A 22,891-nucleotide genomic window follows, 5' to 3' on the forward strand; every position below is an offset into this window, starting at 1 on the left:
GAAAATGCCTTAAACTTGCATTAAGGGTAAAATGGTCTTTTCACTCAAAATTAGTTGAAAAAGTAGGGAGTGAAAAGACGTAGAATTTCATAAAGAATACAATAAAAATGAGGGCATTATGGTAATTGACTAAGGGACAAGGATAGAATTTTCACAAAAATGTAAGGGCAAAATGGGAAAGTGAATTTATAAAATGAGATGATAAGGGTTTGTAACCCTTATTTCCTTCATTCCACCGCCACACTACTCCCCCATTTTCTCTCAAATTTTCATTCAATCCTCCAAGGATTTTGAGGGCTTTTGAGTGATTTTTAATAGGTTTTTGATTCAAGACTTCAAAAGGTAAGAATTCATGCTTTTTATCTATGATTTATTTGTGTAAAAGTTGAGTTCTTATGAAGTTTATGCTTAGGGTTAGAAGAAGTTTTGAATCCAACAAGAGTAGAGAGCTTAGTAGAGAAGACTCAAGCATAAGGTAAGTAAATTCCACTCAAAATCCAACTCAAGTCAAAGTTTAAGAATGCAAGTGAGTAGAGATTTCTTTTAAGTATGCATATGTTATGGTTATTGAGAAATTGAGATGAGATTGATGATGAATTATGCTTGTTGTTGGATATATTTGAATATGAGAAGTGTATGTGATGGTTTGATGATGGGTTGAAATTGGAAGAATTGGAGGAATTTTTGGGAGTGTGTTTGCCGTGTAGGTATGGTGATGCTACAAGAGAGATTTTCTCTCATTTTTGGATGGTTGAGAAACAAATTGAATGATAATTAAATTAGGGTTTGTTTATGCACAAGTAATGTTTGATGAAATGCCTAAGAGAAGTATAAGTTTGAGTAGAAACCTTAATTTTATGCAACATTGCATATTTGCATTTCATGAGTGCATCCAAGTAAGAATTTCAAGCATGAGCCATCCATATGCATATAATTGTGTATGTGTAGAAATTTAAGAAAGAATAGAGAATAAAGACATAAAGAATAAAGAATAAAGCAAGAAAGAATAAAACACTCTAAGAATAAAGAGAAATGAAGAATAAGCATTAAAGAATTAAGGAGTGGTAAAGAAGAGAAAAGAATATGTTGTTGTGATGGGGAACCATGAGTGCTAAGAAGAAATTCTCACATACACACGCCACCTTAATTGAGTGGCATAAGAAGAAGAAGAATTGTACGACCCGTAAGAGTGTATGTGGATGAGGGTTGTACCAAGAAGAATTCTTGCATGCACACCACCTTAATTGAGTGGCATAAGAAGAAGAAGAATTGTACGACCCGTAAGAGTGTATGTGGATGAGGGTTGTACCAAGAAGAATTTCTTACATGCATGCCACCTTAATTGAGTGGCCTAAGAAGAAAGAAGAATTTGTACGATCCGCAAGAGTGCGTGTAGATGAGAACTGTACTCACTCACACGGCCAAGGTTCCAAATCCATACATCAACCAAGACTGATTGGCAAAGAATAAGAAAAGAAAGAATAAGAGAGAATAACAAAGAATAAGAAAAGAAAGAAAAAGAAAGAAAAAGCATTTTATGCATTATTGCATATGCATTTTATTCATGCATATTGCCATGAATTTCATCATGGTTAGGAAGAATAGAAAGAATAAGAAAGAAAGAACAGAGAGAAATAGAAAGAAAGAAAAGAACAGTGAGAGTTAGAAATAGAAAAAGAAACAGAGAAAGAAAAGAGAAGGAAATTAAGTAAGGAAAGAACCAAAGAAGGAGAAGAGTTAAGGGATTTACTTACTGAGTATTTTTATGCTCACTCCGTTGTTTTTCCATGTTTTTACAGTAAATAGTTGAGCAGCGGTCGGAGGGACGTGACAAGCGGAGAGGATTGGCATTACTATCCACTGTTGCTAAGTTTTTGTACTGGTTATTTTTGATATATGTAAAGAATTATGTTTATAAGTAAAGAAAACTTTGGGCCCAACTATTTTCATATACTATGTATGGTTTATTGTATATGTTATAAAGAATACTAGTAGAAAGAAGTCATTACAAATAAGCTGAACTCTGAGCTCGCCTCGTCCTAGAAGACTGCATCTGAATGGGAAGCGAAGTTCAAGCAAGTCTCACTCGATCTTGCCCAAGAGGTGGAAGGTCAAAAAAATGCCAAAGATAAGACTGAGCAGCTTAGGCATCAAATCGAGGAGCTGAATGAGGTCATCACTAACCGAGCTTGGCAGACGTCGGTCTTCCTTATGCAGAAATTGTGGGAAGCTCATCCCTCGATCGACTTCTTTTTTCTTCCACGGGCTTACTAGAAGGAGGTCGACAGGATGAGGACTAAGGCTCAAGGAACGGCTTATGTATATTCGGATGATTTTAAGCCCGATGATGAGGGTCATGAGGAAGTCGAGGAAGGCGAGGTAGATGATGGCCTTAAGCAAAAGGTCGAGGATCCGGCTCCTCTGGCCACGCTTCCCCTCATTGCTGTCAACCTTTCTTCAAGTGAGCTCTAAAAGATGTGCCAGCTCCCAACCCTGAAGAGGCCATTGTGATTCCTGTCGTCAAGGAACTATCTGTCCTAGTTGGCGACGAGCTTCATGATCAGACTGGCAATGATGCCCCCACTCCTCTACCTGCTTAGGAATTTTTTTTGTATTATTATTATTTTTTTTAAGTTTAGATTGCAACCAAACTTCTCAATCAATGGAAGATATTTTTGCATATATCTGTCGAGTAATTTTTTATTTCTGTAGAGTCATTTCAATCATCCTAATTGGACTTATCGTAAAAAATTTGAATTTGCTCCAAATTATGCATAGTTCGCTTCTTGAGGAAATTTTCGAATATATTTGAGGAAATATGATGTGACAACTCTGATTTCGGACTCATTGTCCATTTCGAGTTTTGGTCGCTAGCTTATGACCGATTTCCCTCGACATGTTTTGCTTGAATTTCTCTAAGTGTAAATTCATCGATTTGGGGAATTTCACCCTTAATGAGTTGGATTTTGGCATGGCTTATCAAGCAAAGCTGCCTTTTTCTGAACTCTGGACTTTTAGTTTTTGGATGCAATCGTGTAGGTCACGATTTTTTGAAACAAAAGACCATAAACGACAAACAAAAAATAAACAAAGAATGATGAACAAAGCAAAGTTAGAACATAGTCTGCATCTTCATGGTCAACACACCGCAATAATGGTAAATTGAACCCCCACGCTTATACAACTTGTCATTAATTAGAGTGTATTGAGCTGATTTTACGCAGAGCATTTTGGCTTCATTTCTCCCTTCAGGTATTGTTCCATCTCTTAGGTAGGCAATTATCACATCCATCCAGTTGTATCTCTGACTTGTCACTAATACTGGTTCCTGTGAAGCGGAGATGCTCAAACTTAGGAGGAACTTAATAGTTATTGAATCAGTCTTCTTGTGGCTGACTGCAGAGGCTAGGCAAGCTAGAGCGTCGACTACTAAATTCTTCTCCCTTGGGATATGATGAACAATGAAGGATTTGAACTGCTTAAGCTCGGATTTCACTTGTTGAAGATAAGATGTCATTCTGTCTTCCTTTACTTGATCCTCCCCGTTAATTTGATGGACTATGAGCTGGGAGTCGCTATAGATCTTGATGGTCTCTGCCCCTATTTCCTTGGCGAGGCAGATCCCCGCGAGCAATGTTTCATATTTAGCCTCGTTGTTGGAGGCGACAAACCCAAATTTGACTACGGCCCTGATCGGGTTTCCTTATAGACTTTTAAGCAAGAGCCTAGCTCCTGCCCCTTTCTTATTTAAGGACCCATCTACATACAGAGTGCACTTCCATAATTTGTCAAACTTTTGCTTCTACTGTTCACTTTCTTCTGAGATGCTTACCCTTGGCGGGCTTACTTCTCTTTCTAGTTGATAGGAGAATTTTGAAATGAAGTCCGCCAAAGCCTGACCTTTGATTATTGTCCTCAGGATGTACTTGATATCGTGCTGACTCATTTCTATTGTCAACTGGATCAGTCTGCCCGATGCCTCGGGCTTTTGCATTATCTTCCTCAACGAAAAGTTTATCAACACATGAATGGAGTGAGCCTCAAAATAAGGTCGTAGCTTCTTGGTGGCAATGACAAAGGCATAGGCGAGCTTCTCCATCTCAGGGTATCTTGTCTTCGTGTTGAGCAACCTTTTGCTCACATAGTACAACGGCCACTACACTCCCCCTTCTTCGTTACCAAAGTCGCACTGATTGCGGACTTTGATACCAATAAATATAATAACAGTGGCTCACCTTGGGTGGGCTTTGATAGTAAAGGAGGTTGTCCCAAATGCTTCTTCAATTCTTGGAAGGCTTTCTCGCACTCCTCCGTCCACTTGAAACCCTTCTTCCCCTTCAGAGTCTCAAAGAATAGTAAGCACATATTCGTGGCTCGGGAAACTAACCTACTAAGTGTGGCCACATGCCTTGTCAAGCTCTGTACCTGCCTTATGCTGGTCAGGCTTTTCATGTCTAGGAGAGCTTGAATCTTCTCTGGGTTGGCTTTAACACCTCGTTGATTTACAAGGAACCCCAAGAACTTTCCCGAGCTTACTCCGAAAGCACACTTCAAAGGGTTGAGTTTCATTCTATATTTTTTGAGAATGTCAAACATTTCCCCTGGTGATCCATATGGCTTTCAGCGACCTTTAACTTGAAGAGCATGTCATCGATGTACACCTCCATAGTTTTGCCAATTTGGTTGGCGAACATCTTGTTTACCAAGCGCTCGTAGGTCGCCCCAGCATTCTTTAAGCCAAATGGCATAACATAACCCTGTAACAATAAGTACCCCAATCAATAATAAAGGAGGTGTGTTCTTCATCAGGCTGATACATCAGGATTTGGTTGTATCCCAAGTATGCATCCATGAAGCTAAGTAATGTGTTCCCAGCTGTCGTATCTACTAACTGATCGATCTGGGGCAGCGAAAAGCTGTCTTTTGGACAGGCTTCCTTTAAATCCATGAAATCGATGCAACTCCGCCACTTGCCATTTGACTTCTTAACCAAGACTAGGTTGGCGAGCCAGTTTAGGTACTTCACTTTTCTGATGAAGTTGATGTTCAAGAGTTTGTCAACTTCGTCTTTTAGTGCTTTAGAGTGCTCTGCATCCATAGATCTTCTCTTTTGTCTTATTGGTCGAGTTGTTGGGTCGATGTTCAATTTGTGGCACATTACCTCGGGGTTAATCCCCACCATATCTGCATGCACCCATGCGAACACGTCGAGGTTTTTCTTTAGAAAGCCTACCAGACTATCGGTCATTTCTTTGCTCAGACTGTTGCCGATCTTTGATACATGAGCTGGGTCCTCCTCGCTAACATATATTTCTCGCAGCTCTTCTATTGGCCCAACGGCCGGCTATTCCCTGTGGATGCAAGGATCTATGGTATCCTCGAGAGGTCTAGGGTGTGGCTCGGACTTTGCAATGACCATGGTTCTCAGGAGCGGCCATTTTAGTATAGCATTAACGGCTTGATTGTAACATTCCCAAGATTCTTTTCTATAGCTTCTTAATGTTCCGACCCCCTTGGAAGTCAAGAACCTCATTGCTTGGTAGCACACTAAAGTTACTACACTCAAATTATCCAGGATCGGTCTTCTAAGGATGACATTGTAAGTGATCGAGCAATCTACCACTAAAAATTATGCCACCACCGTCCTGACTTTGGGTTCTGCCCCTAAAGTCACAGGTAGGTCCATTGTTCATTTGGGGACTAGGCTGTCCCCAGTGAATCCATAGAGTGGTGATGGGTACGCCCTTAAGTCTCTCTTTGTAAACCTCATTTCTAGGAAAGCTCCCAAGAAGATGATGTTCGCTGCACTGACATTATCGACCATCATCCTTAGTACTCTAGCATTACCGATCCTAGTTGCAATTATAATGACATCATGATGGTGGCAAGGGAATTCTTCACACTTTTACACTGTGAATCCTATCACCTCGCTTTCTTGTCTTGGCCACTTTAGTGTCTTCTGCTCACAACTCATCACTCGGGGGACCGAGTTTGTTTTGGCCTCTCAAGCATATTCCTTCTAATAGTGCCTTAAGCTCCTTGTGATGTCAAGACCTCCGTAGATCATGCCTACTAGGACTTCATTGTTGGCATTGGGTGGAGCTTGCTAGATATGGTTATTCTGCTCGCCAATACTTTCGCGAGCTGGCACCTCCTTAACAAATTCTTTTAGGTGGTCCCTTTTGATCGTATCTTCAATGGCGTCTCTTGAAGCCCGACACTCATTGGTATTGGGCCAATGTCTCGGTGCTATTGGCAGTATTTCTATCGATCTCTTCTACCCAGAGGCCCCCTCATTCTTTTTGGAGCGCGCAATCTCTTAACCTCACAAGAGACTTCATATATATGAGCAATGTCTTGCGTGAGGGGGGTGTATTCTGCATATCGCGAGAAAGGTTATCTATCCCCGCAATTATCTGTTCTTTGTCTCTTTTGGGACCTGTTCTGTCTCTATCATTATGGTGTTGGCCCCTCCATTTGTCTAATAGGCGATCTTGTTGCCTGTCTAGGGCTTTGTGCGACGAGCTTCTAGCTAAGGCTGCTAACGAGCTTTCTCCTCGCTGGTGTTTTGTAGCCATCTGGTAAAACTTTGCCAGGCTCACATGATCCTCACTTTGGAGTTCTTTCCACAGCTCTATTTGTGACCTGATGCTTGCATCAGCAAAGTTCGGATTAACTATTCAGGTGTATCTTCGACCGTTGCTTACTCATTTTGGAACCTCGTTAAATACAAGGTTAATGTTTCGTCTTTCTCTTGATGAATGTTGCTCAAGTAGTTGAGCCACATTATGAAGTGTCTTCTCGCTTGAAATTGTTATAGGCACATTGAGGAGAATTACTGCCAAGAACTGATGGTGTTCGCCTTGAGTCTTTTGTACCACCTCTTAGCATCCCCTACCAATGTGGCTGCGAAGCAGTGGCACTTCGCTAAGTCGCATACCTGATACAGCTCCATTAAATCATTGAAAGTGTTAAAATGGTCTCTAGGATCTCATTTCCCATCGAACTTACTTTCTGGCGTCCTGAATCCCTAGGGAAGCGGGGCCTGGCAAACTTCTTCTGTGAAGGGAGAGCTCACTATCTCTTCCGCAGCATGGTTCTGGTGGGCTCTTAGATCGTCAAGCATTTTTTACACCCGATCCAAGTCTTCGTTGTGGTTGCCCTGGCTGGCTTTGTTAGGTCTTACCTTGAGCAAGTGAATTTGTAAATTTGTTGCTTGTGAGCCCCCTTCATTATGTGCATTGATACGCGAGGTTGAGTCATGATGGCTAGGCTAGTAGGTGCTATCATGCTCATTAGTGCGTTCTTTGCGACATCGATTATAACCAGAATGTTGATCATTGCCAGATTGGCAAACATGACTCGCCTTACGAGCTTGCGAGGTCTAAGCCTGCCTTGGGCGTAGGTTAAAACCGGCACACTAACGCTGGGGATTCTGCCGGGCAAGTTGAGTGTCTTTTGGGTGACCATTTCCTTCACTTTCCCTTATTAGCTGTTTTCTTGGTCACCTCCCAGGGTTAGTTTGCCCATAGGACTCACACTCGTGGGCGGAGTGTACTCTGTGATATTGTGGGTGTCGGTCACCCCTCAGTGCTGATGAACCAGATTGATCGTCTGCTGAATTCTGACCTGTTAAGGTAATATCGGTGAAGCGTGGCTGGTCAAGTTTTTGTGTGGTTGGTTGCTGATTTATCAGCTCAACCACATTCTGTTGCACTGCCTGTGCAACCATTGTTCTAATCATTTCCACCAATTGATTGTTCTTGGGATTTGACGTCCTTGCTCCTGGGTTATTCGTAGCCTGTTGAGTTGGCGGCATTAGTGGTCGACGCCCGGCAGCGTATTTGATATGAATTCATACAACCTCAATTCATATATCACCCTACTTCAATCAATTTCTAACTCAACCTAAACTAGGACTCACTTGTAACACCCTAAATCAAATTCAGCCAACACTCCACAAACACACACAACCCTTATGACAACTTAGAGCAACACTTTTTATCTATATTCAATCAACACAAACTCACTCTACTTGCAAACACAACACAAATGGGATCACAAACAAGGCAAATCAAATCCGGAATGAGATGAAAGTTAACTAAGGGAAAATAACTTACAAGAAAGATGACCAAGGATCAATCAAGCGTAAAGGAACTCCACCAACTTGAAAGATCAATCCACCACCAAGTTTGGCCGAACTTCGGTAAAGGAACTCAAAGAAAAAACAATTCTCCAAGGCAAACACTATTCATGCAATATTCAATGTCTAACTTCATATTATGAAAGAGTGGTCTTTAAATAGGCTTTACAAAACATTACCCTAAAAAATATTACACAAATATTACAACAAAATATTACACAAAAATTAAGGGATAATTCGCCACCATGCAATTACAAAAGTGTAAGTCATAGCCATTTAATGATATGGACAACCCTTCCTTAAATTATGGATCTATGTCCCTAATTACAATTTTCTTGATTTTCTTTCACCAATTAAACCAAAGAGCATCTACAACTTGGGCTTAGACTAATGAAGCTTCTTCCCACTTGACCTCCACGGCTTGGGCTACAAAAAAGGGCTTGTGCCATATCTTGGACCCTTAACACCTCTTGGACAAGTTTGTGAGCTTCCTTAAGTGCCTGGGCCAAATGTTGTCCTTCTTGGGGTCCTTGAATCGTCAATGAACATTCTTGTATGTTTAAAGAACATGATCGGTTTGGATTCTCATCAGTCTTGTTGCACCTTCTGGTGGGTGGTTTTCACATTGTTATGGTTTTCAGTGGTGATTTTCGATCTTGTACACACCATTGCGGGCATGGAGTGATTAGGCTACTGGGATTGCTTGCCGGAAATTCTGAGATTTTGGCGGAGGCCCTCCTTCTAGTGCCAAAATGTTGATGCAAGAATTACACCAACTAGAGTGATCCATATCGACCTTAATGGAATCGAAACTGATGTTTGTGTAATTACGGGTAACTAGTAGTGGGTAAATAATAAATGCTGTAAAGTAAATGGCAAAGAGATTTTTAAAGTGGTTTGGCGAGATGAACTCTTGAGCGTACGTCCATTGTTCTTGTATTTGCTGTGAGAGCTTATAATGGCAATCCTAGAAATATTTGCTAACCCCTTTCTCATCGTTAGAGGGGGTTTCTATACAGAGTTTGTACAAAGGAAAGAACGAAAATAAAGGGATTACAATTAAGTTTTAAATGCAACTCTGATATTCTCATAGTGATAGCGCAAAGATTTTTGTTGATCTGATCTTTCTCGAGATATCCAGGATCTGAAGTTCTTTGTAAATTGGTTGAATAATTGGAAGGATTGGTCGCGACTAGCTTATACTAGGTCGGACAATTGGTAGAGTCGAGTTGCTTTAGGATCAGGCTATAACCAAGCAATACTCCGAGCTTGGTGGAAAAATTACACACAACAGTTTTATAGTTAGTTTCACTAATAAACTGTTTGTTGATTAATTTTTTTTAAGGATTTAATAAACCTTAAGAAAATAAGAATATACAGTCTCTAGATTTATGTTGATTTGTCTGCGAAATAAACTTTTAGCTTTTTGAATATTCTTGTTTTGTTCTAAATTTTTGTTGATATATAAATCTCAGGAAATTGTAAGTTTATTTTCTTTTGGGCTTGTTTTTGTGATTTTCCCATATGTTTTCGCCGTTATCAATATGCGAAATCTAAGTACTACCAACCATTGGAAAATCCTCCTTTAATTTGTGAATTGCAGGCGCCAGGCAGGCGGAGGATAAGTAAAAAATATAGCTTGTTTTTAATGTTTCCTCCGCTAAAAATGTAGTTTGTTTTTAGTGTTTGTTTGATGGAGACTTCAATAAAGGGATCGGACAAAGCTTCATTCTTCATATGAAAATTTATATAAATGGTAAATTGAGTAATGTTTTGATATCTCAAATTAATTTCATTGAAGCTTCAGCAGGTAGAAAGGGAGGCAGCCATGACATTCCTTTGCAGATTTCTCATCTTCTTCGCGTTGCTTGGTGCTCAAATTCACTTCATCTCTAGTGTTACTGACTCTGGAGATGGTAATTTTCTTTTTTATTTTTGATTTTATTATGTGAATGATTGTGTTACAATTCTGTAATGTTTTAAAAGTTTGGACTCTTGTTTATCGACGTTTGCTGATTAATACTAAAAGACAAAATTTTGTAGTTTTAATGTAAGTAATATCAATTGAAAAATTGGTCATGTAGTATTTATCAATGTCAGTAAATTGTTAACCGAGGCTGGTTAATGAGGTTCGTAATTTTGATCCAACTTTTGATTGGTCTTATGTGAATGATTGTGTGATGTCGTGTCAAGTGTTGGCGTCCGTATATTTTTAAAATCTAGACCTCATTTATCCATGCATACTGGTTGATAATAAGAAACAAAATTTTATAGTTTTGGGAAGTATTGATTGATTTTTTTTTTTTTTTAAATGATAGTAAATTATTAAACGAGGGTGGTTAATGAGGTTCGTATTTTAAAATCTTGTCCCAATAAATCCCTTCAACGTTTATATATATGAAAATTATCAAATGTAACTTGAAATTCGGACTTAAACTGTCGCTAACAAGAATTAATTCTTACGTGCAAGAGCTGAAAAGAATTTGTGAAATTTTATGTTAAGTTTGTGAATTAAATTTCAGCTGGTTTTAGTGACCTTATTGAACTTTGATGGTACTAATTAAACATCTCAAGAACTAAAGACAAATGATTTGTTCTTCAGATATTCAGTAATATTATTTATTTAACTAACTGAAAACGATGTGGTGGCACAGCTGCGGTGCTCAAATCTTTGAAGGATTCATGGCAAAATACACCACCAAGCTGGCAAAATTCAGATGACCCTTGTGCATCCTGGGATGGAGTTTCATGTAAAAATTCAAGAGTCACTGCTTTGTAAGTATTAACAAAATAATATTTGGTTCTATTTATTTTAACAAGGAAAATAAAAAACAAAGAACATCAAGTTAAAACCCCTCAAAATAAACGTAAAACAATTGTTGGTTAAATCTCCGACTTAACCCTTACAAAAATTTCTGGGATATTTTGACTATAAAACAAACGAATGATAGCTTACCCCTAACCATGGGCGGATCTATTCAGAGTCGAGTGGGGGCTGGTGACCCCACTCAGAAAACTTGATGATATCTACTTGATTCAAGTACGCATGTCTCTAAAAACATTTGATGAATGTAACTACTTTGGATGCCTGTTGATAATGTATTATTTTCAGTTGAAGCAAATCTCATTAACTCATTTGTGTAAATTTCTTTTTCAGGGCATTGTCAACAGTGGGACTTGTGGGGAATCTTATTGGAGACATTGGAGGGCTCACTGAGTTGACATCATTGTCAGTTTTTTTTATTTTTTTCTTTTTTGTTACTTTCTAAGTTATACAAATTTAGTTGCATTGTTAATTGAAGTTATGCTTTTATCAATTTTGTCTTAGGGACCTTTCGTTTAATCAAGGTCTCAAAGGTTCATTCCCTCCGCTTATAGGAGATCTCCAGAAGCTGAACATCCTGTAAGATCCTATCGCTCTCTTTGCTAATTTATATATCTAGGTTTTCAGCCTGAAAGATTAGTCTATTGGGTGGCGTGACCATCCTCGTCCCAATGTCGAATGTGGAATTCTTGGAACTCCACAATAGTCCCTTGATCAAGGTATTCAATGGGGAAACAACTTAAAAAACTATCGTTTAAATAATGGATCGAGTCCATCACAATGGAAACCCAAAAAGACTAGTTTATTAGATGGGTTGACCTGACCGTCCTCTTCTCCATATAAAATGATACCTAACGAAATATATCTCTGTCTTTCATCTTTCAGAATCTTATCCGACTGCAGTTTCAGCGGTATCATTCCTGAAGAAATAGGCAATTTGGGAGAGCTCTCTTTCCTGTAAGAAATAGCTACAGCACATATTTATAACAGTACAAATTGGAGACCACTCATTGAAAAAACTCTTCATTTCCAGGGCTCTGAACTCGAACTTCTTCAGTGGACCAATCCCTCCTTCTTTAGGTAAACTCTCCAAGCTCTACTGGCTTGACTTGGCGGACAATCAATTGACAGGAACAATCCCAGTTTCTACAGTCAATTCTCCAGGATTGGACCTCCTCAAAAAGGCTAAACACTTGTGAGTTCTTGTGAAAATAATGAAAAAAAAATGAATTTGCAGCGTGCCGTTGACAAATAGTAACTTACATTTCATGAATTTGCAGCCATTTCTATAAGAACCGTCTTTCTGGTTCTATTCCCCCACAACTTTTCAGCTCTGACATGGTGCTCTTGCATTTGTAAGTTCGTATCTCATCCACCATTTAGTTTCTAACATATATATATAATGAATTCTTAAAATTTTTAGCATGCGAACTATAAGTGAGTATCTAAACATTAACTTCACAAACCTAGAATCAAAGTAAGCGATTAGACGCTCACATTTGATCCATACATTAAAAATTTTAGGACATCCGCATCTGAGAATTTTTGTATGTTATGTATATGTATAGATAATTATTCTTTAGTGTAGACATCCTAAAGTTTTTAACATTCAAACCAAAGGCGAGCAAGTATAAGTTGGCTTTACAAAATTGAGAAAAAAAAAAAAAATGCCAATGGTTATAAAATGGCCTTTAATCTGCATATTAAAAATTTCATAACGTTTCTAACTGAGAATTTTCATAAATATAGTCTTATGAATGCTTTTGAGTTTTTTAGTATTTGCATTTGAGAATTTTTGTTTGTTCAATTGTTAGATTACTTGATGGAAATCAACTTACTGGGACCATCCCAAGCACTTTAGGACTTGTTCAAACTCTTACAGTTCTGTAAGTAAAAATCTCCACAAATTTATCTTCTTCTTCTTATTTTTAATTTTTTTTAATTTAAAAATTTATTTCTTAACATTTTTATTTTCAATCTGCAACAGCCGGCTTGATGGAAATGCTTTGGCAGGAGAAGTACCATCAAATCTCAATAACCTTACATCCATCAACGAACTGTAAGCACTTATTTTTTAAGCAGATTTTTTCAGCTTTAATAATTAATCATATGAATAATTTTTTTTTTTTTTTTTCAGGAATTTGGCAAATAATGAGCTGACTGGTCCTTTTCCAGACTTAAGTTTAATGAATTATCTCAATTATGTGTAAGTTAATGGGACATGATCAGTGACCATTCTTTTATTTTTTATTTTTAAATTTTTATTCTGGGTTAATAAATTTCTCCTTTTAGGTTTCTTTCAAATACAATTTTTCCGTAAGGTATTTGAAATAACAATTTACCAATAACCGCCAGTGTGTAATTTAAAGGATCAAGAGTAACATAACCCAAAATACTACTAGAAGACAGTAAATTGTTATTTCTAATATCCGAGGGTGAAATTTAAATCAAGTAAATAGCGGGGAAAATTGTATTAAACTACTCTTTTATTTTATTTTTTTTATGGAGGATTTCTCTTTAAATGATTTATCTTTACAGGGATCTTAGCAACAATTCATTTGATCCATCAGATGCTCCATCTTGGTTCTCAACTTTGCCATCACTCACCACTTTGTAAGTCTTCTTTTTCTCTGTTTAAAATTGTGAAAAGAAAAAATCCCATTTCTCAAAAAGTCTCATAATTCTGAAGGTTTATGATTCTATATGCTTTCCAGAATAGTAGAACATGGTTCACTTCGAGGGCTTGTTCCAGATAAACTCTTCAGCTTCCCATTCATACAGCAAGTGTAAGTTTTCAGTAAAATTCTAAGGAATCTTTTAGAAATTAAGGGAAATTAGTCCTTTCATTTTTTACAATCCATAAATCCCCGAACTCGAGCTTTTTTGAAACCGAAAACAATGATTTTTAATTATGTAAAAGTGGGATTAAACCCGAAACAAACTACAAGGTTGATCATTCAATAACCTACTCAATAATGCTAGGTCTATAACCTTCTCTCAAAACTCTCGATGTGACAACTCGTTATTAGTTAACCCACAAATGCACAGACGAGACCCATACTAGCAACGGAGCCAATTTTATGAGCTGAATAGTGACAAGTTGTCACGTCAAAGGTTATGAAAGAATATTGTGAAATTAGATTATGGATCTAACATTACTCTAACCTATTTTAGAGAGATCTTTTTTAAACGTGCGTAATATTTCATAATCTTTGTCAACCTATAAAAAAAGTTATATGAAAAAACAAAAATACCCTTTAAAATATATTAAAATTTATTGAGCAGGTTGCATGTCATAATTAAAATGATGTAAGTAAGAGCACCCAGTGGCGCTCGAGACTCTTGATAACGTTCAATAAACATACAATTGTAAAAAGTTGAAAATGAACATGTAAGTAGGGGATTTTCTTTTTTCTGTTCTTTTATTTATTTTATATTTTGTTATCAGGAAGCTGAGGAACAATTCTTTCAATGGTACATTGAACTTAGGAGGCAAGGTTGGTGAACAGTTGCAGCTTGTTGATTTGGAGAACAACCAAATTTCTGCACTAGCATTATCTGAAAACTCCAACCATACATTAAACTTAAAGTAAGACAATTTAAAGTATTGTTTTCAGATAAACATGTCGAACGTGTTTTCGTTTTTACATTTTAAAGTATTGTTTTCAGATAAACATGTCAAACGCGTTTTCATTTTTGTCATCTCCAATCATTTTCTATCTTTTCAGAAAACAAAAAAATAAAAAATGGATTCATGAAAAACACACTCCAAAATTAGCTGATGCCAAAAGACAGGCCGAATATTGACATTGCTATTCTCTTCAGGCTTGCAGGGAACCCATTGTGCACTGGATCCCTCTCAAATCTCAGCTTCTGCCAGGGCCTGCAACAAGCTGGAAAGCCATATTCAACCAGCTTGGCTCACTGTGGAGGCAAATCATGCCCTTCTGATCAGAAACTCAACCCACAGAATTGTACATGTGCCTATCCATATGAAGGAGAATTGTATTTCAGAGCACCCTCCTTCAGGGATTTGTCCAATGTGAACTTGTTTCATGCTCTAGAGATGAGCCTGTGGGTGCAATTGGGGCTCAACCCTGGTTCAGTTTTTCTGCAGAATCCATTCTTAAATACTGACGACTACCTTCAGGTTCAGGTGGCTCAGTTCCCATCTGGGGGACTATATTTTAATAGTTCAGAAGTCGAGTGGATCGGATTGCAGTTTGCTAGCCAAATCTACAAGCCTCCTCCGGAGTTTGGCCCCTACTTTTTCATTGCTTCTCCTTACCACTTTCCTGGTTACTAAATCTCCCATTCTTTCTGTTGAATGTAATAATCATAGAATGGTGAATTGACTAGAGACAGCCATTCTGATTCATGAATTTGTTCAGAATAAAGTAATTCAAGATTTGCTTGTAATTTACAGTTAAATCTATATAGGTCCTTAAGGGTTTATCATCAAAGCGTTCATAGTCACTTATCATAGAAGCGAAAATCACAAACATTTCAAAGTGAGAACGAAAAGAGTATTATATCAAAAACCAAGCAAGAATAACCGTTTAATATTATACAATTACATCGTCAAAAACTTAATTCAACATATCGTCAAAAAAACTTCATACAATTAGTTACAAAAGTCTGTCCTCATCATGAATGTAAGTGTCAAAAATTGGTATAAGGCATAGAAGATAGCCCCAAGGTTTTGAACCATAAGGGGCTATAATATCGAGAGCTATCAACTGAGACAATTTTACAGTAATGAAAAATAATTAAATAAATAAGTGGGAAATTCTATTCATGGTAACAGAATTTCTATTATCCAAGAAAACAGTTTGCTCAAAAATGGTCTAAAATTGGTTTTACCTTCCATTGTTGGTCGATTTTCAATTCAATAACTCTATGCTTTTTTCACTCACTTTGCCTTCATTAAGTTTTCCTTCTTCGTGAACTTCGCTTCCTCCATTAATTTTGTCTTCTTCCTGAAGTTGGCAGTCGTCATTAGCTTTTCCACCTTCATTAATTCTACCTTCTTCACCAACTTTGCTCACTTCATTAGCTTTGCCTGTTTCATTAACTATTCCTTCTTCCTTAGCTTTGCCGCCTTCATTAATTTTTCCTTCTTCATCAATTTTGCCTACTTCTTTCGCTTTGCCCGCTTCATTAACTGTACTTTCCTTAGCTTTGTTGACTTCATTATATTTTCCTTCATTAACTTCACCTGTTTCATTAACTGTTACTTCTTCATCAGCCTTGCCGCCTTCATTAATTTTTCCTTCTTCCTCAATTTTGCTGCCTCCAATAATTTTTCCTTCTTCGTTAACTCTGCCGACTTCATTAGCTTTGCCTGTTTCATTAACTGTTCCTTCCTCATTAGTCTTGCTTTCTTCGTTAACTTTGACTCCAACACTAGCTTTGTCTTCTTCCTTAGCTTTGCCTTCTCCATTAACTTTTTCTTCTTCATTAACTTCTCCTTTTTCATCATCTTTGCCTTCTTCACCAACCTTATCCACGACAGTAATTTCCAATGGCCCAAGTGTTGCCTCAACATTCTTGATCGCAAAGGTCAGAGATCTGATATCTGGAGCTTTCATGAACCTATCTAAGGATGCCTGTCATAAAAAATGATAAACGTTGCAATTAACCATAAGTTATCTAATCATTATTATATAACTGTTACAAGTAGGATAAAAGACCGTAACAATACATGGCAACTTTAGAGCTTCCATAATTCAGCATATAAATGTTTTGGCTGCAACGTCGTCACCAAATCCCAAAAGCTTTACATTAAATAAAAATGTCTGAAAGATTTTGTCAGTTGGTGATCCTTCTAACAAACAAAGCATTAAAAGCATAGAATACAAAATTCTGAAGCTAGAACAATTCTGCGATGATACTAAATATTAGAAACCCATAGGTAAACTCTATTGCATGGTACCTACTTTTTAAACAGAATGAGAATGTGAAGTTGAATAATCATATGCCAAAACTTGGCGGCAGCCAGAATAAAAGATGAAGAAATTGTAAAAATCTCATCTAAAAACATCAAGGTCACTACTTACTACTATTTTGGGCTTTGCAGAATTCAACAACCATAAATTGGGACACACCAAGACGATTATACAATCAATATGCAGATGTTAACATAATTTATGGCTTCCCAGTTGGACCTTCCACGAGTTAATAAACTTCAGGACGTAGTCATGAAGCACTATATTTGGTTCCCCATTAGATCCCTATCGCATGTGGAAGCTTTTTACAGTTATACATGTCTCTGTGTCATTCTCCATTCCTCAGATTATATTACGACAAGATTAGGTATAAGTTCACAAATATGAGAAAGCTTGTTTAATCACACATCTGTTTTACCAAGAAACCACAGCTTGACATGGGAAAGTACGAGTTACAATGTTTGCTAATGACATTGAGATTCTGTGCCGTTCTTCTGTTTTTTTTTTTTTTTTTTTAGTAAGCACAGGAAACCATATAAGAGAAAAGAATGATTTCTGATCAAGACAAACGATATGCATTGCTCTTAACCATGCCACAAAGACAGGCCACCTATCCTTATGACATTATATCAGCAATTAAGCGAATCAAAATTCAGAAGTTCCCAAAACAAAAACATATGCATTCACATTTGACTGACCTGTTTTAGTTGTTCTATCCGTTTTTCAAGATCCCCCACAGATACTTCCTTGTGAATAATTTGAAGAATATATAACAAGTGAAAATTTAGGTTCTCCTGACGATGGTGCTCTATCATACATTGAGGTATAGGGGTTTTACAGCCCACTGCATAGAAAGGGCAGTTGACAAGCTTCATTGGACACACAGTTATGCAGTGCCTGTCCATCGCTCGTCTCATGAGGCTATCTGAGCACTTTTGTTCGCATGGAATTATCTTGAAAGGGCAAACTGAATCATGATGTTCCAATTGGCTAGCAGAAAATATGGCATTACAACCCTCATTTTCACAGAGCATAGACTTAAAGCCACAGTTGGGAACATGCTCGGTGAGTTCTTCCATTGTACTAAATTTCATGTCACAATGAAACGTGTTCTTGAAATCAACATTCTTCAGCAAAGTTTGTGCAATGGCTTCTCTCCTTTCTGTTGGCCAAAACCCACTTATTTCCATCTCTTGTACAAAATCATCTATCTTATCTTCTCTCTTGTCACTCAACAACCATCCCGAAACCCGACTAAACAAATTCCTCTTCAAACTAGCAAAGTCATCAACGAAATCAGAAATGATATCAAATGGATGATCAGACGCTTCCCCCTCCTCGCCTTCTAGTATAACAGACTCCGCAACAAAACTTTCACTTCTCTGGGTAAGGTATTGCACCATTTCAGTCCTAATATCAACCGCCACAGTTCCAGGGGTCTTGAAGATATCACCTGTCGTGTTATCAACACATGCGGTACCTAATCCGGGAAGGAACGCTTGTGCTATCTTGTGAACTATTTCTTTATCAGATAGATGACAATGAAATGAAGGACTTCCCTTGTTTTTGTTTTCAATCTTCTCCGGTAAAAGCTCCTCAGCTGAAGCAACATTTGCATCCATGTTTAAACTTACCTACAGAACAGAAATTCACATCCAATACAATCAAAAGAGACAAAAATCAAAACTGCTCTAACCATTAAATTAAAAACACATTAAATTTCAAAACCAATTCAAATCTCCCTCCAAATCAACAGCATTGCATCAATATGAGAAACTAAACATAACATTTCCCAAAATTCCCATTTCAAAAACACAAATCTACCAAAATAAAAAAGTTAAAACTCAAAAATTAAAGTATTTGAAAGATGAAGAAAAAAACATACATTAAATTTCAAAAACGAATTCAAATCAACAGCATTGCATCAATTTGAGAAGCTAATTTCACCAAATAAAGTAACATCTGAGCATTTCTCAAAATTCCTCTTCATAAAACAAAATTATCAAAAGAAAAACATAAAATAACTCGAAATTTAAAGAATTTGAACAGAGCAATGAGAATTACCCGGTATTTAAATTCCCAAATTGAAACGTTTTGGAGATCCAATCAATCAAGAAGCCTGCAAAAATCAACAAATTAAAACCCAACAGAATCACATTTCAAGAAGTAATTTTGAAAATAAAATTAGGAATTTAGAAAAAAAAAATTACCTTTAATTAGGCGTAATCTCTCTCTCTCTCTCTCTCTCTCTCTCAGCTCCCTCTGAATTTTAGTGGTGGGGGCTTTTGTTTTTGTTTTTGCTTAACTGTTTCAACGGTCTTGGGTGTTGACTAGAATATACCCTTCGGTCCGTGTAAAATTACTGGAAGGTCCCTAAAAAAGTATCACTTTCCATTTTAGTGGATCAAAAAATTTGCTATATCAACGGATCAAAATGTAATTAGTCCAAACCATAATTAAGCTCCGCTCCTTCCTTTGACTCCTTTTCTACATCCTTCTCCGATCCTTCACGAACTGCCGTCGCGGACGACGAAGCCGGAGCCACTGCTCATCCGCTGCTTCGAGTAAAATGAAGAAAACCTTGGGCATTGGGATAAAATCGGCCTAAGATTCTGATCCAACTGGTGGGTGCTTCGTTTTTGCTTTTCACTGTGATTTTTATTTGGGAAGCTTGTTTTTTTCGGCCATGCAATTTTTTAGAAGTCGTGCACGCGGAGGTGATAGAGAAAGAAGAAAAATTCTGGATTTTAAAAAAAAAAAATTAATTTCAGTTGAATTTAATTTGTTGAGGAAATGTGCAAAAGGGGTGTTTTTGTTAAATTTAAAAGTTGGGTTTCTAAACAGTGGTGGGAAACTTTTTGCGGCCAAATTCCAGGTTAACGGTTGCCGGAAATACGTTTTATGAGTCACCAATGAACATAATTAGCTGAGATTTGAGCTTAAACTTTGCCTTAAGAAGTAAAAAAGATCAATTACCATGTAAATTTTTTATTCTTTTTCAGTTATAATTATAGAATTATAAGCAAAATTTGTTGTTTTTTTCTTACTTATTTGAACTGTTCTAGAGTTTTAGGTTGTTCGAAATCGTTTGTTTATTGAGTGGTGGGCATGTTTTGAAACGGGGTGTTTTTTGGTCAATTTTAAAGTCTGGGTTTCTTGGGAAAGAGGAATAAATTGTTTCATTTCAGATAAAAGTTGAAGTTTTTGGGGTTTATCATGTTATTGATACTTATTATGATGGTTCTAGGCTTGACTTGTAGTTATAAGTGTAGAATTAGAAGCGAAATTTGTTTGCATTTTTCTTATTTATTTGAAATCTTGTGGTGTTTTTAGGTTTAAATACAAGTGATTTTTGGCAATGGCGACAGCTACATATCCACCACCGCCACCCTTTTATCGTCTCTACAAAGATTACTTAGAAAACCCTAATTCAGCTCCGGCACCTCCACCTCCCATTGAAGGGACTTATGTTTGTTATGGTGGCAACTACACTGTAAGTTTTCTTTTTTTTTTTTTTTTTTTTTAAATTGCACAAAGTGGGGATGATTGCATATGCTCTGGTTGGAATTTGGTGTTATTGAGTGTGTGATTTGCATTCACATTGTATTTTTATGTATTAATTGGTAGGTTTTCATGTGGTTTTTTTATAGACTGATGATGTGCTTCCAAGCTTGGAAGAGCAGGGAGTGCGTCAGCTTTATCCGAAAGGACCAAATGTCGGTATGTTTATATTTGCTTTGGTATTTGTGAACTTAGAAAACTCTTGAAATTGAGTTGGGTTTAGAAGATTGTGGCATTAAGTTAATATTGTTGAGGAACATGATAGTTGGGAGGGTTGTGTACTCGCTTCCTTGCTTAGCCTATGATAAATAATATGTTGATGACATTTCTAACACTGCCTTGTGTAGATTTTAAGAAAGAACTGAGGTCGCTGAACAGAGAATTGCAGTTGCACATACTGGAGCTTGCTGATGTCCTTGTTGAGAGACCATCTCAATATGCTAGGAGAGTGGAAGATATATCCCTTATATTCAAGAACTTGCATCATCTTCTCAATTCATTACGACCGCATCAGGTAGAATACTGTTATCTGAGCATGCTTTTTTTCTTGGTTCATTTTTTGAGAATTCTAAGACATTGATTGTGCGGTGTCTTTTACCTTACAGGCTAGAGCAACATTGATACACATATTAGAACTTCAGATACAACGCCGTAAACAAGCGGTCGAGGATATTAAGAGGTATGATATTTTAATACTTACTGAAATAGTTAGCTTGAAAATGGAATTGTCTGAGTGAAGTGCGATTCAGTCCTGATTATTGTCATTGATATTTGGTTATATAGTTGATCTACAATAAGAAAATTCAAGTGTTTGAATAGCCCCACTGCTCTTGCTGAATGATTGGTTAATGCCAATAGACATAGAATTGAATTTTACTATATTTATCTTCTCATGTTGCTTATCATCTTTGTGAGGTACCTGCATTTAACCATTACCAACTTTGTATTACACATAGATAAATTGGCCTTGCTTTTTCTCAGCTTTGGTTGTTTCTCTCGGTGGAATATTTTGAGATTGTCATAGTGTGATCTCAATCAGTTTGTTTTAGAACCTATTTCCAAAACAATTAAATATTATTGTCGAGTGTGCATAGAGTAGGTTTCTGCTTATTAAATGAATATGAACGTATTTAAGTTTTGTTCTAGCCCATTGAGATTTTGAAGCTAATCTTAAAAGTTCTACCTCTTGCCGTCCTTATCAGCCCCGAGCTTAGATGTGGTGCTTGGCTGAAGAAATATTCTGTTCCCATAGCTTCTTATAACCTTTCAGAGTGTTTCTTGTGAAGGTTCTAGAAAAATTTTCCTTTTCCCAATCGTGGAGCATATTATACTGATGCATAGTTAGAAAAGAGACAAAAAAGAAAGTAGTAGTTTCGTATCCCTGACAATATATTCCTTTAGCTGTAGTAGACTTTTCTGACTGTTGTCATTGTTTCATTTTGCTTGTCCAGGCGGAGAGAAGAAGCGCAGAGACTTCTCAAGGAATCCCTGGGAACCTTAGATGGACAGTAGTGTAACTGAATCATATATTTCTGTTGAAAACGCTGTAGCTATACACATGCCAATTTGCAAGAAACTTCTATTGCCCCCCGGCCTGTGGATTCCGAGATGTGTTGCTGTTACAATCTGCAATTCTGGGGCTCCATATACTTTATGTATGGGGAGTTCTTCTTTGAAGAATGTTAGCGTTTGTCAAACTATTGATATTTCATTAGGCTTTGTTCGGTCGATGTAAGCTAGCTGCAAATGTTTGGAACATCCATTAATTGCTGTAGTACTTCGATTTCTAACCGCTGTAGCCCACATTGTTTCCCTTTTAGTGTGAGAAAAATGGAAGGCCTAACTGGCTATGTCCACATGTGTTAGGCTGCTGAGAACCATTAGGGTAAGGAATTTGATATCCCAGACAACATAATTAGGATGTGATTGTTTTTGTTCTATTATTTTAGGAAGAATCTTTGAAAAAGTTGAGTTAGGTGTTTATTACGATCTAAGATTTAAAAATTACAAAAACACCTTCTAAGTTTGTTAATTTTGAAACACCCCTATAATAAAATATTGAAATTAACAAAAGTATTTTCACCCACCCATTAAATGTCGGCAGTCGGCCACTAAAGCCAAGGGTGGTCGACAATCACCGTAATGGCGTATGATCAGTTGAATCTAGCAAATCATGTGTCGATATAGCCTTTTATGTCAGATCCACCTTGGATTTGGTCGAAAAATACCAAATCTAGTCACGTTTGGTCATCAACGACGGCAAAAATTATGAATGTCGCTGACAACCAGCTACAATCAAAGATCTGGCTTTTTTCGGCTAGATCCATGGTGGATTTGGTCAGAAAAAGTTAGATCGGTACATCACTGGCTAGATCCAACCGATAGTATGTTATTACGTCAGATTTCGACCATCTT

The 22,891-nt window shown here is 37.2% G+C and overlaps 3 protein-coding genes across 3 annotated transcripts; 2 read left to right on the plus strand and 1 right to left on the minus strand.

Moving 5' to 3' along the window:
* The first annotated feature begins 9,971 nt into the window (after positions 1 to 9,971).
* On the plus strand, positions 9,972 to 15,398 carry LOC116132718 (probable leucine-rich repeat receptor-like protein kinase At5g49770). Its single transcript, XM_031418383.1, has 14 exons — positions 9,972 to 10,059; positions 10,798 to 10,918; positions 11,301 to 11,372; positions 11,472 to 11,546; positions 11,853 to 11,924; positions 12,001 to 12,162; positions 12,248 to 12,322; positions 12,782 to 12,853; positions 12,955 to 13,026; positions 13,105 to 13,173; positions 13,506 to 13,580; positions 13,682 to 13,753; positions 14,416 to 14,556; positions 14,793 to 15,398. The coding sequence occupies exons 1-14, from the start codon at positions 9,972 to 9,974 to the stop codon at positions 15,271 to 15,273; spliced, it is 1,647 nt and encodes a 548-aa protein (XP_031274243.1). The 3' UTR covers positions 15,274 to 15,398.
* A 116-nt stretch (positions 15,399 to 15,514) lies between these two features.
* Positions 15,515 to 19,210, minus strand: LOC116132670. Its single transcript, XM_031418337.1, has 4 exons — positions 19,126 to 19,210; positions 18,980 to 19,034; positions 17,614 to 18,549; positions 15,515 to 16,576 (listed from the first exon to the last, which is right to left on the minus strand). The coding sequence occupies exons 3-4, from the start codon at positions 18,535 to 18,537 to the stop codon at positions 15,851 to 15,853; spliced, it is 1,650 nt and encodes a 549-aa protein (XP_031274197.1). The 5' UTR covers positions 18,538 to 18,549; positions 18,980 to 19,034; positions 19,126 to 19,210; the 3' UTR covers positions 15,515 to 15,850.
* A 143-nt stretch (positions 19,211 to 19,353) lies between these two features.
* LOC116132674 (mediator of RNA polymerase II transcription subunit 7a) lies at positions 19,354 to 22,392 on the plus strand. The gene is made up of 6 exons (XM_031418342.1): positions 19,354 to 19,539; positions 20,249 to 20,408; positions 20,566 to 20,635; positions 20,824 to 20,990; positions 21,082 to 21,155; positions 21,928 to 22,392. Exons 2-6 carry the CDS (start codon positions 20,274 to 20,276, stop codon positions 21,986 to 21,988), a joined length of 507 nt encoding a protein of 168 aa, XP_031274202.1. The 5' UTR covers positions 19,354 to 19,539; positions 20,249 to 20,273; the 3' UTR covers positions 21,989 to 22,392.
* Positions 22,393 to 22,891: the final 499 nt, after the last annotated feature.

The sequence above is a fragment of the Pistacia vera genome, unplaced genomic scaffold (genome assembly GCF_008641045.1).
Source record: "Pistacia vera cultivar Batoury unplaced genomic scaffold, PisVer_v2 Contig259, whole genome shotgun sequence".
NCBI classification, from domain to species: domain Eukaryota; kingdom Viridiplantae; phylum Streptophyta; class Magnoliopsida; order Sapindales; family Anacardiaceae; genus Pistacia; species Pistacia vera.